The sequence below is a fragment of the Cervus canadensis genome, chromosome 10 (genome assembly GCF_019320065.1).
Source record: "Cervus canadensis isolate Bull #8, Minnesota chromosome 10, ASM1932006v1, whole genome shotgun sequence".
NCBI lineage: Eukaryota > Metazoa > Chordata > Mammalia > Artiodactyla > Cervidae > Cervus > Cervus canadensis.
In genome coordinates this window covers 11,604,336-11,622,557 of record NC_057395.1, presented here as the reverse complement: position 1 = coordinate 11,622,557, position 18,222 = coordinate 11,604,336, and the positions used below count along the sequence as shown (strand labels likewise).

Below are 18,222 nucleotides of genomic sequence, written 5' to 3'. Positions count from 1 at the left end.
ATTAAGTCAATGTTGAAAATCCCAGTTCAACTGATGTTAATATTTCATTAAGCCCAGTAATTCATGATCCCCCTCATTTAGGACAGATTTTCATCAATGCAGAAAATCCCGTGCTTAATAACTGATATTTTTATTTTACTTGAGTTTGTGTGTAAATAGAGACATTAAAAGCAGCAGCATGCTTTCCTCATTAAAGACTTGATGGGGAGGGAGGATTTAAAAGTAGATGTGAATTTAACGGGCACAGTTTGAGTTTGATTTTTTTTTAAACTATTGCTTCTTTTTATTATTTTTTGGGGGGGATATTTATGGCCATTTGGCCCCAAGTGGGTGCTTATAGTCACCCTAAGGGCTGGTGAGTGTGGCAACCACTTTCTAAATAATATGCACTGGACATGGAGATTTATGATCCCATAAAGTTGTTAGTATTTTATCACAGCCTTGGGCCAAGTGCCTGGCTGGGTAGAGTTGATAATATGGACTAAATACCCTTTGAGGTGAAGGCCACTACAGAAGAAATTGTATAGCTAAAAAAAAATGATTCAGTACCTAAACAGTAGTTTTTACATTTATGAGCTTTCCCTGGGCATTGATCACTAGAAGGTTTTCTTCTTACAGCTGCTAGAGAGGCATCGGCAGTTAACGCACAGGTGGCCGCTGGATACTGGGCTAGAAGACGAGGGAGAGTGAGGGCCCTGGGTAGACCATAAACGGTAGATGGGTTGAATATTGGAAGGCGTGGATTAACTGTGCTGGGTATTCTGTTCAATTTGATTTTTAACTCTTTTGCATGCTAAGAGCTAAGAAATCATTGATTTAAGGCCTCACCATCTGCCTCTGTATGATGTAGTAATCTATAGCTCCAAGCATACCTCACTGTGAGTTTACAACAGAAGTTGATCCATTGCTTCTTTCTCAGCAATGGGCAGAGTATGTTATGTCTATATTTATTTTGGTAGACTGTGCTGGGTTTTCAATAGAAAATATTTGTTTTATAACAACGGGACACATTTAATTTCTCCATGGGAGTCTATAGACAAAGATGTCTGTGTGCTCAGTTGTTTCCAGCCCTTTGCCACCTCCTGAACTGATATTGGGAAATTATCAACAGCAGCAATTTTTTTTAAAAGAAAGCTAGAGAGGAAAATTGTCAATGACAAGGTCAAAGCCAGATTCACTCCAATTATGTTGGAAACAATTAGGGTTTTCCACAGTTCCAATAAACAGTGTCTTGGGTAGAGACTTCAATGACTCCTCACTGCTGTTATCTTTTCTGCAGCTTGATGCAAAGAGAAAATATAAGGTAATAACTGAGTGATAGAAAATGGCTAAAGTAGTATTGGATACGCCACGGATGAAGAGCATTGCAAACTCAGCTTGCCGTTTTCAGTTCTCCCCCTCTGTTGTTTCCCCGTTTTGTCCCCGATTCTCCCTCTTCTGCTTTGATGTTCTGTTGACAGAATTTGTCCCTTCATGGCTTAAGTATTCACTGCCTTGTAGAGAGAAAACAAGAGAGTCATAAAGTGTGTCTGAGCTTCTAGCTATAAAAGGTATTGATTAGCCTAAAGCTATCCTTAATAGCATTAAATGTGGTCAAGAAAATATAATGAAGTACATCCTGGCATGTTAACTAACTGGAAAGATAAATACATTGTTTTAAACTTTAATACATTTCTGTTGGGATTGCACATCAGTACAACTGCTTTGGAAAACTGGTAGGAGCTGCCAGCATGAAACATCTGGGGGAATGAACCTCTGGATCCATAGCCCCAACTCCTGGGTACATTCTCAACAGAAATAAGTGCTTTTGTTTTCAATGTGGCATGTAAGAGAATGTTTATGGCAGCTTTATTCACAATAGCCCCAAACTGGAAACAGTCCAATTTTACATCAATACTGGAATGGATAAATTGTGGAATATTCATGCAGTGGAATGCAACCCTCCAGTGAAAAAAAAATGAGCTTCTGTTGCATGTGTGAATATAGCATGGCTATATGGATATGTGGATAAATCAGGCAGGCATGATATTGAACAAAATGCAGACAGTGTATGTTGTCCATGTATATGAAGTGGAAAAGCAGACAAAGCTAATCTATGATTAGCGGTTCCTTCAGGGCATAGGTATTGACCTGAGGCAAAACAGTTTTCAGCAGTGTTGGAAATGTTTTATATCTTGATTTGGTGTATAGTGTGTGTGTGTGTGTGTGTATACACACATGCACATATGTGTGTGTGTGTAAAACTTTGCAAGCAATTTAAATACAAAAATAAATTTTAAAAAATTATTGTGTAAGTTGGCTTCACCATTGACAGCAAAAGTTAATTTTAATAATCCTAATGAATGAGGAATTAGGTAGCTTTGGAATGACAGAAGCATGTCCTGTGCACACCTGGACACACACACAACTCCCTGCATGCTTGGCCCTGAATTGCTAATGGTTTGCTCAGCCTCATTGACCCTCATACTTGGAAGAGATTTTCTGTCATCTAAGTCAGTGTTTCATCTGAAGCTTGTCTGCAGCCTTGCCTCTGGGTGGCCATTCTGCTTTTGTGAACAAAAGCCCCGTGGTAACCAGAATGCCTTTGAGACCTCCTGAGGCAGGCCTTACTGTCCTCAGGAGCCCATCTCTGGGCACAGATCTGCCCTTGTCTATTCATTGGACTTGTTTGTAACCCTTGGGGTCTTGCAGTTAAGTGGACAAAGGATTGTGTGGTTGCTATTTACCCAGAACATAGTATAATATTTATCTTGTTTACTTACACTGCTGAGTATGTTTTCAGGGATATTTGTCTGGATATTTTCCTCCCCTTTTAATTACAGCACATCTTCCCACCAAGAGCTATATTTTCTCAAATGCAGTTTCTCAATAGTTTTCCCTCAGGGATGAAATAGGATAATGTGGATACATCATTTCTGCTTGGACATCTCATACCATACTCTTGAGCTAAGCTCCCTTATTCTCCCAGTAATTAACCATTCCTGCTGTCAGCGCAAAGGTTCCTGAGTCCACATGTATTTATTGATCATTTTCTATGTGCCAGCAATGTTTTAGGGATACATGATAAGTAAAAACAGGTGTGGTAGCTTAGCTCCTTAGGACTTTCACTCTATGAAGATTATTAATCAAATATTTCCATAAGTAAACATAAAATTGCAACTATAGTGAGTGCTGCAAGGAAAAGGCACATGGTCTTATGAAAGCATGAGGTGGGTAGTCGTCCATATCAGAGGATCCTTCCCTGGTGGAGTGTTGGCTGAGCAGAGGGCAAATGTTAAATCAGCTAGGAAAAGCAAGAAATGCCATTTCTGGAAGAAGCAGCAGCATGAGCAGGGCCTCATGGCAAGAAAGTGAAAAGGAACACACTTCATTCAAAGACTAGAAAGAAGGTCAGTGTGGCTGAAATGAGAAAGCAGAGAGTAAAACAATATGAGACAAAGTCAGACCACTCAGGAGTGGTCAGCACGAATCTGGGGAGTGGTCTGAGGACAGAGCAGCCTTCAAAGGCTTGCAAAGGCTGTTCTTTGGAAAGTAGCTGAACATTCTAAGAAGAAGAGGTTTTGGGAGATAGCTTTGGAATGGAAGTATTACATCAGGGTCCGGAGTGTGATCTGGGCAGGAGGTAAGGTGGGAGTTGTCATCGAAAATGACCAGGTCAGGGAACTGGCAAGCCAGGTGTTGAGTGGGTCATCATCTTAGATGTTAAAATTGCCCAAGGTTATTACAAGCCTGGAGGTGGAGATGAAAACTATATCTCAGTGCCAGAGGTTTGATGAATGTGGGAAAGTGACCAGGAGGTCACACATAATTGAGAAGTGACCACAGTTGCCATGGTTCTAGGAGAACTTGTATAATTTCTCTGTGGGGAATTACATCTTCTAAAGGTTAATGCTGATGGCCATTGCAACTGAGCGTGATTACAGAATTTATTAGCTTTATGTAGCCCTATAATTTCACTATTTAAATACTTCTTGAACACATCAAAAAGTTGGAGATTTTCATGGGAAGAGAATAAATAGAGGTAAGACAAAGCTAGAAAGGCCCCTGGGGTGTATATCCAAGCTAAGGTACTAAGGTTTATTCTGGAAGAGCCAGAAAGTCAGCCAAGGCTGCCATTGTTTTGAGTAAGGTGGTGGCAACTGTACTTTAGGAGAATCGCCTGGAGGCGGTGTGCTTGGATAGGCGAGAGGAGGGGAGAAGCCCAAAGAGCACAGGTGCAAGTCAACTGCAGTTGTTGGGGTGAGAGCGGATCAGACCTTCTGTGAGATCGATGGATAAGGAAGAACGGGCTGGTGTCAGATCAGCCAGGGGGACACTGTCTGTGGGACCCAGTTACCAGGGGGAAGCCGCTGGACTCTGCAGTTTCTAAAAGAGAGGTGGAGCCATGGGCAGAACCAGGAACTCAGGAAGGGTTCCTTTTGTGGACGAATGCACATTGCACTTTCGGTTACGTGTTGTCCATCCAGTTCTGCAGCCCATCAGGGGAGGCATCTGGGTAATTACAAATGTAGGTTTTCAACTCGGGGGAGAGGTGGACTGGAAAGCTTACTGTGGTTGACCCCTAATCACGTATGGCCAGCCTGCCACCTTGTTTTTCCTTGCAGCCTATCGACTCCTCCTGCTCCCCCACTTCCCTTTCTCTCACCTTTTCCATCAGTTCCTTGCTGCTCACACCTTATTCCCAAGGACAGTGCCCCCTCGGCTCCTGACATACAGTTCCCTTCCCCGAATATTCTGTTGTTTTCTAGAAAGTAACCCCCTTCCTTGCTCAGATCTCATCCGAGCCCCTACTTTCCTAAATGCCCTTGTTTGCTGGATTGTGATGGCCTCTTGTTACTTCCTCCCCACAACTTTGGGCTTTAAAGACAAGGACTGGTTAGGATCTATCTATACAGATATATTGGAGAAGGCAATGGCACCCCACTCCAGTACTCTTGCCTGGAAAATCCCAAGGATGGAGGATCCTGGTGGGCTCCAGTCCTTGGGGTCGCTGGGAGTCGGACACGACTGGGCGACTTCACTTTCACTTTTCACTTTCCTGCATTGGCGAAGGAAATGGCAACCCACTCCAGTGTTCTTGCCTGGAGAATCCCAGGGACGGGGGAACCTGATGGGCTGCTGTCGATGGGGTCACACAGAGTTGGACACGACTGAAGTGACTTAGCAGTTAGCAGTAGCATACAGATATATCCATAAGTACATATGTGTATGTACATATATACCCTTTTATAATTAAATATTGGGGTTCCCAGGTGGCACTAGTGGTAAAGAACATTAGAGAAGTGGGTTTGATCCATTTGTTTACTGAATTAGCTAATGAACAAACAAGCTTTTCTAATTTTAAGAGTTTTACATTTTGAAGACTTCATTTAAAGAAAGTAAAACAACACACAGCAAAACCATAATCCCAAATGCCATAAATGAATCTGCGAGTTTGAGAATGTGTACACTTTTTTTTTCATATGGCAGGGTTCTCTCTCTCCTATGACAGTGACCAAGTGGAGCTTGGCACTGGTTTATTTTGGTCCCTTTCCTTTTATACTCTTTAACAAAGCATGTAGAGACTTAATTAGAAAAGCAACATTTACTTTTGGAACTGGGGACAAACAAGTCCTCTTTTATTTCTCTCTCACATTTTCTTTGAAAGTCCACTGAGATTTAAACCATTAGATCTACTGGAATATATTACTTCCAGTGGGGGTGGGGTTCAATCCCTGGTTGGGAACTAGGATCCCATATGCTGTGCAGTGTGGCCAAAAGATTGAAAAAAAAGAAAATCCAGGAGTAGAATATACAAATCTATAGAGACAAAGTAGATTAGTACTTACCAGGAGCTGAGGGAGAGGTGAGATTGGGGAGACTAATGGGTACAGAGCTTATTTTTTGGATGGTGAAAATATCCTGGGATTAGTGATGATGACTGCACAAGTTTGTGGCACATATCAAAACTGCTGAACTATATACTTTAAAACACTTCAAAGATTTTTTTTAAATCCAGGTGGGAAGAGACACTGAAACATGAAAAATTAGTTAAAAACATTTAATACCAAAGAAGATGAAGACTGAGTGAAAGACTACAGTCTTTTGTGATTAGGAAGCCAGTAGTGAGCTTGAGTTTTAACAGAAGAGTCACTCCCATTTCTTCTTTCTGCCCCATAAATGCGTAACTTAAAATGTTATTCCCTCACATTGATCTCTGTTGGCAGAATGTATGGTGATTCTGTGAGTTCTTGAATGTGTTTGGTTTACATGCACTAAAGGATGAGTTTTAGACACTCTGAGGTGTGCACATGCTCACTGATGTGTTTGTTATAAGTGCATCATTCTTCCTGCCCTTCTAAAACCAAACCTGTACTATAAAATCAGGTCCTTTCATGTTGTCTTGATCTCAAACATCATTTTCAATGGCTTTAAATGGAACAGGCATTGCCTTCCTTGAATTTGTAAAATATCTTTCAGTGCTATGACTATGTGACCAGTTGTTCACCCTGTCTTGTGCCAGCTCATTGATGGAGGGCTGCTGACTGTGTTACCCTGGGTCCACCACATGTGGTCTCTGACCTGAATTTATTTGATTTGTCAATGGAGGGTAATAAGCTTTAATATGACATCTTGAAAAGAAGAGAAGTGAAAAGCAAAGGAGAAAAGCAAAGATATACCCATTTGAATGCAGAGTTCCAAAGAATAGCAAGGAGAGATAAGAAAGCCTTCCTCAGCGATCAATGCAAAGCAATAGAGGAAAACAATAGAATGGGAAAGACTAGAGATCTCTTCAGGAAAATTAGAGATACCAAGGGAACATTTCAAGCAAAGATGATCTCAATAAAGGACAGAAATGGTATGGACCTAACAGAAGCAGAAGATATTAAGAAGAGGTGGCAAGAATACACAGAAGAACTGTACAAAAAAGATCTTCACAACCCAGATAATCACGATGGTGTGATCACTCACCTAGAGTCAGACATCCTGGAATGCGAAGTCAAGTGGGCCTTAGGAAGCATCACTACAAACAAAGCTAGTGGAGGTGATGGAATTCCAGTTGAGCTATTTCAAATTCTAAAAGATGATGCTGTTATAGCACTAAACTCAATATGCCAGAAAATTTGGAAAACTCAGCAGTGGCCACGGGACTGGAAAAGGTCAGTTTTCATTCCAATCCCAAAGAAAGGCAATGCCAAAGAATGCTCAAACTAACGCACAATTGCACTCATCTCACAAGCTAGCAAAGTAATGGTCAAATTTCTCCAAGCCAGGATTCAGCAATACATGAACTCTGAACTTCCAGGTGTTCAAGCTGGTTTTAGAAAAGGCAGAGGAACCAGAGATCAAATTGCCAACATCAAAAGCAAGAGAATTCCAGAAAAACATCTATTTCTCCTTTATTGACTATGCCAAAGCCTTTGACTGTGTGGATCACAGGAGAGATAATATTTCTTTGCATTGATCACTGAGGAAGGATTTCTCATCTCTCCTGTGATTCTGTGTGGATCACAATAAACTGTGGAAAATTCTGAAAGAGATGGGAATACCAGACCACCTGACCTGCCTCTTGAGAAATCCATATGCAGGTCAGGAAGCAAAAGTTAAAACTGGACATAGAAAAACAGACTGGTTCCAAATAGGAAAAGGAGTATGTCAAGGCTGTATATTGTCACCCTGCTTATTTAACTTATATGCAGAGTACATCATGAGAAATGCTGGGCTGGATGAAGCACAAGCTGGGATCAAGATTGCTGGGAGAAATATCAATAACCTCAGATATGCAGATGACACCACCCTTATGGCAGAAAGTGAAGAGGAACTGAAAAGCCTCTTGAAAGTGAAAGAGGAGAGTGAAAAAGTTGGCTTAAAGCTTAACATTCAGAAAACTAAGATCATGGTATCAAGTTCCATCACTTCATGGCAAATAGATGGGGAAACAATAGAAATAGTGGCCAACTATTTTTCTGGGCTCCAAAATCCCTGCAGATTGTGACTGCAGCCATGAAATTAAAAGACACTTTCTCCTTGGAAGGAAAGTCATGACCAACCTAGATAGCATATTAAAAAGGCAGAGACATTCCTATGCCAACAAAGGTCCATCTAGTCAAGGCTATGGTTTTTCCAGTGGTCATGTATGGATGTGAGATTTGGACTTTAAAGACAGCTGAGCACTGAAGAATCAATGCTTTTGAACTTTGGTGTTGGAGGAGACTCTTGAGTCCCTTGGACTGCAAGGAGATCCAACCAGTCCATCCTAACGGAGATCAGTCCAGGATGTTCACTAGAAGGACTGATGTTGAAGCTGAAACGCCAATACTATGGCCACCTGATGTGAAGAACATCTCTTCACGTCAGGGTCATCTCATTTGAAAAGACCCTGATGCTGGGAAAGATTGGGGGCAGGAGGAGAAGGGATGACAGTGGATGAAATGGTTAGATGGCATCAGCGACTCAATGGACATGAGTTTGGGTAAGCTCTGGAAGTTGCTGATAGACAGGGAGGCCTGGTGTGCTGTGGTCCACAGGGTCGCAAAGAGTCAGACACGACTGAGTAACTGAACTGAACCGTATGAGAAAATTACATGAACATGTTGTGAAAGCTGTTAAGCAATTGTACATTCATTTTAATAAATAACCATACAACTGAAGAGACAGTTCTCTGTTGCCCTTCTAGCTCTAGATGGGTATGGGACCAGTGCCCTTCTATATAGCAATGCAAACTTCATCTCCTGTGATGTGAAGTGTAGTGTGTAGGCTACTTACTAAGGTCTGCCTTGCTCAGTACTGAATGGTTGGATTGAATATTGAGTAAATGAGGAAAAAACCCAGTATCCATCCATGACTGACTCTCTATCAGCTTTGCCTTCTTTTTTTTTTAATTTGTCTTATTCTGCTTTTCACTTAGGTTTTCCAAACGAGCCTGCTGCAGTCATCGCCCTTAGCACCATTAAGGAATGGCTGGCCAAGAATCAGCACGAGGTAGGGGAACAGTCAGTGAACATACAAGATGCTATGATTTGATCCTCAGTTTTGAAAAGGCAGATACATTTATTCCATAAATATCCAGTAGACCTAGTCATTGAGCCAAAGACGGGTGATTGATTATCTTTCTGTAATTATTGACTGAAGGCATGAGGTTGATTGGTTTTGGTGGTGAAGGTGGGCAAAATGATCAGACTTATTTAGCCATCATCCCACTTTTGCATAAAAGAACTGGGTGGATTAAGGTGAAGAATTCAGGGATCGTCTGGTTCTGTTTTCCTGAAAGAGTTACCTTTGTTGACAGGGGATTTCTGATGTTTGGTAATTTTTTTTTTCAGTAATCTAAGATCACTTTATATATAACCAATCTGTAAAGCAACCTCTGAGTGTGATATCAGAGTGGGTTTGACTAATTGTACTAAATCATCATGATGGGGATTTTATTAATGAAACTGAATGCTTCCATCATTGTACATTATGCCTGTTGTTCTACTTATTTAATAAGATCTTCGGGATATATGCAGTGATGTGTAAAAGGATTATTCAAGTAAACCAAGAAACACAATAAGTAAATATGCTATGGAGGCTTGGATTTTAGAGGTTCAGTGATTAACATATAACAGCAAATAGGTTTCAGGCAACACACAATATTGTGCATTTTTATTCTGATTTTGGTTTCGTCCTCATTTGCTCACATGAGTACTGTAAAGTATTTTGTTCCGTTTATGATAGCCCATGAATTTAGCTTTCTCCTTGGGTAGGAAATAGATTATTTGGGAATGTCTGGGTGTGGAAAGAGACTGTGGGAGTTTCCTAATGAGAGCTCTTGATGCTTTTTGTGTATTTAAAGAAACTGCAATGTCATTTTTGCTAATTAGTGTGATTGCAACATTTTAAAAATAGGTATGAACATTGTTGATCTCAAGTAGAAGACCACATGGTCAGACATACCCATTTTGGTGCTTGCTTTTTCTTTTCCTCTTACTTTTAAAAGGTGGACGTATGACAACTTCAATTTAGAGGATAACTTTAATAACCTCAAAGATGCAGAATAAAAATTAAACCAAAATAGCCAGTTTCCAGAACATTTATTTGATGTGTATTATTTTCACAACAATCTTGCAGAACATGTAGGGTAGGTATTGCTGTCTTTATCTTCATCTGGAATCAAACGGTTAAATGACAAACTTTAAACTTCAGCGTCTCAGAGCCAAGAGTCTGACCTGCCTCTCCTGGCACTAAGAGGCATTCCTCTTTGGAATGCTGCTGAGGCCAGGAGAGACGTTCAGGTCCTCTGAAAGCTGGTAATCTTCAATATATCTCTCAGTCATAGTGAAGGCTCTTGGACCATTTGCTTGGCAAAAATGTAGTGTTTCATGAGTTGAAAACTGGTAAATGAGCTTGTGTATTGGTATGAATCCATCATTTCCACTAAAGTAATAATCCAAGGACATTTCCCACACTGGAAATCCCCATGAGCCATCTTGGCATGTGATGGGAATACACATAACTACACAAAACATAAGTAGTGAGGAGGAACAAACATGTTGGTCACGTCTATACCTCACTGACACATTTTTCTGATGGAGTCTCCCTAGTTAAACTATTCAGAGAGTTGTTTTTTTATATACTTGTTAGGTTAGCCTTCCCGACCTAATGTTTTTTTGCTCTGATCTCCTTACTAGCCTACTGCCTTTGAGTTCACTCTTTTGCTGTCTTATTCTTTCCATGCTCTTGTCTTGGGTTCATTGTAGGGAATCTACATAATTTGGATTAAGAAACATAACTTAGTTATTGCCATTACAACTTTAAACATAGCCTATGCTAATGCTTTTTCAAGAGGCTCCCTACTTAAATATGCATCAGCTAATTTAATTTCAACAAGTCAGGTTTTGCCTAAGAAATGAATTATAAGTCACGGGACATAGATAAAAGCTATACAAATGGATTATCTAGCAATATTTTGATGTATTTTTTGCTCTGCTGACAAACTAGGTTAAGGACTTTTTCAGTTGTCTCTTCATGGCAGTATTCTTTTGGCATCCTGATTGTATAAGCTATTTGTTCATTAATTCACTCTTTTGATGATCATATATTGAATCTCACTAAAAACCAGACACTTTGCTCATACTGGGGACAGAATGGTGAAAAACAAAATATTTTCTTATGATGTTCATAGTCTAGGAAAAGATAAATCTAAGTTAAACAAATAAATAGACTATCTCAAGGAGTACAAAGTAAAACCAGGTAATTGCATAGTGGGTTCTCGGGGGATGTGGTTTTAGAGAATATAGAGATTGTTCTGATGACATCACCTTGGAATGAAGATTTGGACAATGGGAAGGAGTAAGCCAAGCCACACACGAGGTCTTCAGGAGGGACATTCCACACAGAGGCAAGGCAAGAGGCAGACCCTGAGGGGAGAAAGTTTACTGTTTGCAAGAACAATAATAGAGATAGTGTGGTGGAACAGAGAGATAAAAAAATAGCAAGAGACAAATTTGGACAGACAGTCAGGGGTCAGATCCGAGTTTTGTGTTTTCATGGAGAGATTTTGGTTGTTATGCTAAGTCCTTTAATGGCAAATTGCTGAGGGTTTGGGACAAGGAGTAGCTTGAGCAGATTCACCTTGAGAATGACCAAAGTCTGGTTGCTACTTGGAGAATGGACTTGAAAAATGTCAGAGTGCAAAACGGAAGACTGATTAAGGGGGCCCTGCAGTAAATCCAGGCAAGAGACAAATGTTGCTGGGAACACAGTGATGGCGGAAAAGGGGGCAAGGGCGTCGGGTTTAACATATATTATTTTTCAGAACAGTTGATTTGATTCTGTCCTGTTACAAATCACACATTCCCATATTGAGAGGCCTGCCTGGGACACCTGGGCCCAGTGGTGGGACTGGGAAATGTATGTCCCGTTCATCCGCCATCAACTTGTTTCACTTGCCCGCGGTTTAAGCTCTGAGGGTGCTGTTGTCACCACATATTTAAGGGGACTCGGGGACCTGGAGCCCAGCTGAACAAATATTAATAGTGCAGTTGGCTCTGACTGCAGTGGCTCAAACGGAAGAGATGGAGCAGTACTTTCATAAAAACAGGAAGGCGAATCCTCAAGAGGATATAATTAGGGCACATCGGTGACCCACCAGAACTAAGAAATATAATGACTTCTGACTGAGAAATAGAGAAAACAAAAGAGAATATTCACTACTGAGAGTTGAATTATTACTCTGGGAAGACCAGAGAGATGGATTATCTTAAACAAAGACCAGAAACACAAGGAAATGGAAATCAAGATGCAGAGATAAGGTGCGAGGCAGGGAGACCCAGAGATCAGACCTGAGGTGGGCGATGAGGGGTGGAGATTACCCACTGGCATTTTCAGCTTAATCAAGAATTAAGAACTCATGAGTTCAGAAAATCAAGAGAAAAGCATATCAGAGTTGGCTATAAGAAGTTGACAGCATGTGGCATGGTAACCTTTCCAGAAGCACCCGTTTTTCTCAAGTAGAAACTTTCTTAAAGAGACAAGTGAGCAAAACAAGGGGCCCTTATGGAAATGAGTGGCGGAAATGTGGCCCAGACTTCTGCCTTGGGGACACTGCCCCGTGTTATCATCCGCAGCTTCATGCATTCCTCATTTCTCACACCGTCTAAAAACACTGTTCCTCGTGAAATAGTGATTTCCTCACTGCACAGCTTGGAGGTTCCCCTTTCCTATCTGGAAGTTAGCCTAAGTGGTGTTTCTACAGGGCCTGTTCTGTTGGCCCACCCTGGGGACTTATCTGCCCTCTGAGTACCCGTCTCCAGAGCAATGTCTGTATTTGTCAGTTTTTCCATAGGTAGCAGAAGAAGAATAGGATGTCTTTTCACTTGTAGAAGCTACAAAGGACTTGATTTTGTGAGCTATTTCCCCGTTATGGAGGTCATGTTCAGTGGTTTCAAATACCCCAAGGGAGTAACCATCTTACAGCTCAGAGGTCTTGTGGTTAAGGCTTCCAGGAAGCCATCTTAGGCAGTAAGGCACCTAAGATGAAGATTTTGAGCCAGAAGATCAGATCCAGGACACTTGCAATCTGAAAACCCTCAGATACTAACCAGGCCTCAGTTACAGTGTGACACAGACCTGTACCCCCCGCCGACCCCTCTGCCAGTGATAAGGCAGCAGGTGGCTGAGCAGAAGCACAGCCTTCTGGGAGCTCTCATTAAAGCGCCGGCCTTGGGCAGCCATTGTTCAGAGGGGAGGCCTTGGTTCACCAGGCCCCAACTGCATCTCTGCAGATCTTTGAGGATGGCCGTTTTCCAGAAATCTTCCCCATTCATTTGCTTCATGGGAATTCCCTCATCTCCTCTTCTGCCCGTAGACCCTTCCTGCACAAGCCAACCCCCTGTTCTGCAGTGGGAACAATTCAGCGGTGCAACTTTTGGTTTACCTTTGCAGGTAAATTTTTGGTTTACCTTCAATGGGCACTTGGGTTGACCTGGGTATCTTTGACACGGAGGAGTCTGCATTTTCAAAATCAGTTAGTTTTCTTCTGTGGAGGAGGAAGGTGGAAGTTTTTGCTCATGGCCTGCAGAGTTTGGACCTTTGCCTAACATATAATACTCTTTAACTGTGCTTTTAGCACCAACAAATTGCTGTTGAGAATGTTAAATATCATCTACTTGTCATTTAAATTGTTTGCTCCGTGCCTTCCAAGGGAGGCAGGCCTGTGGTATTGCTGTTTGTCACTTTGGGTAGCTTGCCTACAGTTGAGGCAGGCCATCCCTCATCCCCTGAGATGCTGTGTGAATATGGCTGTATGACACCTAGACAGGTGCCCAGCTCTGCACTTGTTACGAGCTAAGGTCCCAGACCTTACCAAGTATGATCTAGGCCTCAAGGCAGCTGCTGGCAGTCAGAGAACAGAACTAGGTTTGGTCTCATCATTGGTGTTCTTTAGAAGTTAAGATACTGGTCTCTGGTTTCAGCATCCTCCTCCCTGCCTTCCAGCATGCAGACACACCATCCACAAAGTATTGAAAAAGGTGAACACAATCCTCTCCCCCAGAGCATAGAAGTGGGAATCCACTGAAGCCATGCACTTCAGCTTCCTGAAAGTTTCATCTGCTGTTCTTCTGTTAACTTGACAAGATCAGGGACGTGGCCACTCCTTTCCTCCTCACAGATCACAGAGGAAGTGTCGCACTTTAGCTTCTGACGCCAAGACTATTTTTTCCCCTTCTTGGCAGAGGTCTTTGAACATATGCAGTGTTAAAAATTGTTTGTCACTTTTATTTCAGAATCACATTATGGATCACCAAGAAAAAAAGAAAAAAAAAAAAGCCACTGCAGGGCCTGCCTTATGTCACTGACATGCAACACCTTAGGATCTGTGTGTGTGGTTCTTAATAGGAGGGCTTAAATGAAACATGAAATGATGTTTACATTTCTGATGGGAAAATTATATCCTTCACACCAAGTTTCAATTCCTGCAGACGGTTGTTTACAGAAATGCAAAGCAACGCACTGTCCTTCAGTTCTGCGGGAGACAGATGTGGTTGACATGCAGAGATCTGGAAGAAGCCAGAGGTGTTGCCTGGGGTTCTCCCTGGGGGAATGTCTTTTTATGTAGAGAAGCATCATTTGAACATCTATGCAGGCCTTAGTTTCTGGAACAATTTAAGCTTAAGATGTGAGTGTTTAAAAAAATAAATTCCATCTTAAAATCTTCACATTCTGTTACAGGAATGTGATTATGGTAATAACACCCATCATCATAATAGGCTGCTATTAAAATGTATCCTTTGACTAGTCCAGGCCCGGTCTTCAGGTGGAAGCCGTGATGCTTATCATCTCTGACATAATGGAAGTAAAGTATTCCCAGACTTTGCACATGTGCCATGTTCCTTTGTGCTTCAGGAACCCTCAGGACTTGGAAAGAATTTTTCTCTCTCCCTCCATCTTCCTTCCCTTCCTCCCTCCCTCCCGCCCCTCCTCTTTCGTATACATACACACTAATTCACTCACTCACTCACGACCCATTCATATACATAATACTTCATTCTCACATTGTCTGGGTTGAAGTTTGTGAGAAGCAGTTTCATGAGTGGCTGGATATGAGTTTTATCTCTTGATTGTGTGATTCTAAATACCCATTGTTAGAGTAAAAGCCACGTCCCAAGGCAGCTTCTGCCTTTCTTGATGCGAGATAGTGTTCAAGTGCAGGCTGTCACCATAGACCCCACCTGAGAGCTTGCTAAGTGTGCAAATCCACTTCCCTCTGCATCCCCTCACTGTTTTAGCATCTATTCCCAACAGACGCACCCAAGTTTTGCAGCCAGAAATTAGAGCCTCTTGCTGTTGTCTCCAGGCTTCATCATCTCCAGGCTTCCCATCGATCAAGAAACACAATAGATGGACAAGTACAAATTGTGCTGCTTTAGTTAGTGATGCAAACTGGCGTTGGGAAAGGAGACTGAGGACCCACTTTAGCGATGGAGCAGAGAGAGTTGGATCTCAGGAGCTGCCAGTGGCCATGTTCCCTGCCATCTTTTTTTTTTTTTTTTTTGGCAGGGGAGTGGGTATACCTTAAGAGGATATTTTGCTGAAGATGTTACTGATCATTGGGTAGTTAACAGAGTTGAAGAGCCCGTTTTGCTGGCCTGAGTGAAGAATCAAAAATGTTGGTGTATTTTAGCAAAACTGACCTCTCATTTTAGTATTAACAACTCAAGCTAATAATTCTCAGCTAGAGAAAAGGGATGGTTGGGAATCATTTGGAGGTTTGTCGCCCAAAGCTGCATGTTTTAAGTAGTTGACCCCTTTCACAGAACTCATCTAATATTTAACTACTGCTTTCGGTAGAATTATTCCAGATCTTTCAAATATGTTGGGTCAGAAAAATACTTTGAGTCACTGTTCTCAATAGCAAAGTGAGAAAGAACTCTTTTTAAAATGCAGCCTTTCAGTACTTTCATGCGCGGGGAAATCATCAGCTTGTTTTTGCTGATGGCTGTATCTTCCTCTTTACTGTAACCTCGAGGTAAACAAACATGTAAGTTTTATTGGAAGCCAGTACTGAGTAAAAGCCAAGAATAAATAGTATGAGACAGGTGAAGCAGAGATTCTCCGTAATTAGTACTTAAGTGAACAGTTCTTTAAAAGGGAGTAAGAAGTTTGCTAAGATGATATGAGCAGAATGTTCCTACAATTTGGATTTGTGTTTTTGAAATAAGATGGATCTTTTTACAAAATATGACTTGCAAGTCTGTGAGGCTATAGGACATCTTCCAAGCCTGCAGGGTTGTATCAGGGAGGCCACTGTGTAGCAGTAGCTCCTCTCCACCTTCATGGAGTCAAAATGAGACTTACGGCTTCAGAAGTTGGATGGGTGAAGGTAGGGTGCAGTTCAACCCTGGCTATTATTGTCTCAAAGAGGCAGATTGATATAAAAATTAGAACATTGGATTAAAAGTCAGAAAACTTGGGTTCTAATCAGATTAATCTACTCTCTTGTATGTGTGGGTGCTTCCATGCTCAGTCACATCCAACTCTTGGTAACCTGTATTCACTGTAGCCCGCCAGACTCCTCTGACCATGGAATTTTTCAGGCAAGAACACTGTAGTAGGTTGCCATTTCCTACTCCAACTCTCCTTTGTAAACATGGACAATTAAAGCCGTCTCTCTGTACTCCTTATCTGTAAAATGGGGGATGTGGGCCAAGTCTCTTCCAGCTCCAGGATCCATCACCACTGGTGGTATCTTCTGGAGCAGCCTCACTGATACAGTCATGTCTTTGCTCAGGTCATCATGGCATAATCAGGTCAAAAGAAGGTTTTGCCCTCTCTGATTCTCCAGGTAATATACCCAGATCAAGCATCATTCTCATATGCTCTCTGATGCCTTTAAGATGATTCTTAATTTCCATATGGGTGTCTCTTTAGAGTCAGTAATAACAACCTTGACCCATTTAGTGTAGGAGAAGAGGCCACCATGTTGCTTTTCTGTAAATGATCTGGATTATATAGTGATTTCAAAATAGACAACCTTTAAAACTCCTTATGAAATTAAATCTGCTGATTATCCAAATGATGTGGCAATTTTATAAATAGAAAATAAACCTCTGAGCATGTGGTCGGATCTACATTCTGACACAGGGATAAAAATGACACTGAGAGGCTCTACTTAAGGACGTTCTACTGCCATTTTCATAAGCTGGAAGTATGTGCCTGCCTTCTTGCTGAGTAGGGAGGGAAAAACAACCCTTTGCCTCGCTCGCCACCTTAATTGAATAGGATTCAAGTGCTGCCATGACTGAATGGAAAATCAGCAATCCTGCCACCATCATCGAGCTTAAAAAGAAAGATACTTTCTCATTCTTGTGAAGTTAAATGATTTGCCTCTGAGAGGCAATGTTCCCAGCTAGATCTCAGTTTCATATGGAGGCTGTAGCCAGATTTGTAGCCATCTCATCATTGCTTTTCCTAACACATTTGGATTTAGGGGTGGCCCCTGTAGAAGTTGCTTCCGTGGTGGCTCAGATGGTAAAGAATCTGCCTTCAATACAGGAGACCCAGGTTCGATCCCTGGGTGGGTCTGGAAGATCCCCTGGAGAACAAAATGGCAACCCACTCCAGTATTCTTGTTTGGAGAATTCCATGGACAGAGGAACCTGGTGGGTTATAGTCCATGGGGTCACATAGAGTCGGACAGGGCTGAGCAATTAACACTTTTACTTTTCTATGGAAACTGCACCTCTTTGATAGTGACATGTCCATTCATTATGGTAAGAAACAGGAGTAGATATGCCAAAGCTACCAGTACTTCAATCTCTTGACACTTCAACAAAAACACACTAGAAGAAACTTCCAAAGAGTGTGGACCTGTAAACATGCAAATCAGCTGAATTATAGACGAAAGTAGATATGAAGGAGGCCAATAGTGAGCTTAGCAATAGAAAGACTTGCTAACATGACCTGCTCAATCAGATCAACTTCTTATTTCTGTTCAAAGATTCCTAGGAAGTCTCATCATATAGAAACTTGAGGGTAGAGAAGAAAGCGGTGGCATCTTCAGTCCACACCAGGGAGCCCCTAACTTTCAGTGAGGAGGCTCTTTCCTTGAAGCAGAGAACAGAAAGGATATTGGAGGATATCTGGTTTCTTAAACTTGTGGTGAATCCAAGTTACTAAAAGCTGGTCAGAATGAAGCGTTCATGTCTGTGGTCCAGATTTTGAAGGCCTTAGGCAAGGAAGATAGATCCTGACGTACTGATG

The 18,222-nt window shown here is 41.7% G+C and overlaps 1 protein-coding gene across 3 annotated transcripts in view; it reads left to right on the top strand.

The window, feature by feature from the left end:
- The window catches only part of MACROD2 (mono-ADP ribosylhydrolase 2), a 2,136,932-nt gene that overhangs the window by 1,537,933 nt on the left and 580,777 nt on the right, over positions 1-18,222 (top strand). For all 3 annotated transcript variants that reach the window (XM_043478451.1, XM_043478448.1, XM_043478449.1), the window contains exon 8: positions 8,888-8,961. In XM_043478451.1, coding sequence (XP_043334386.1) covers positions 8,888-8,961 — 74 coding nt within the window. The remainder of the gene's footprint in view (positions 1-8,887; positions 8,962-18,222) is intronic.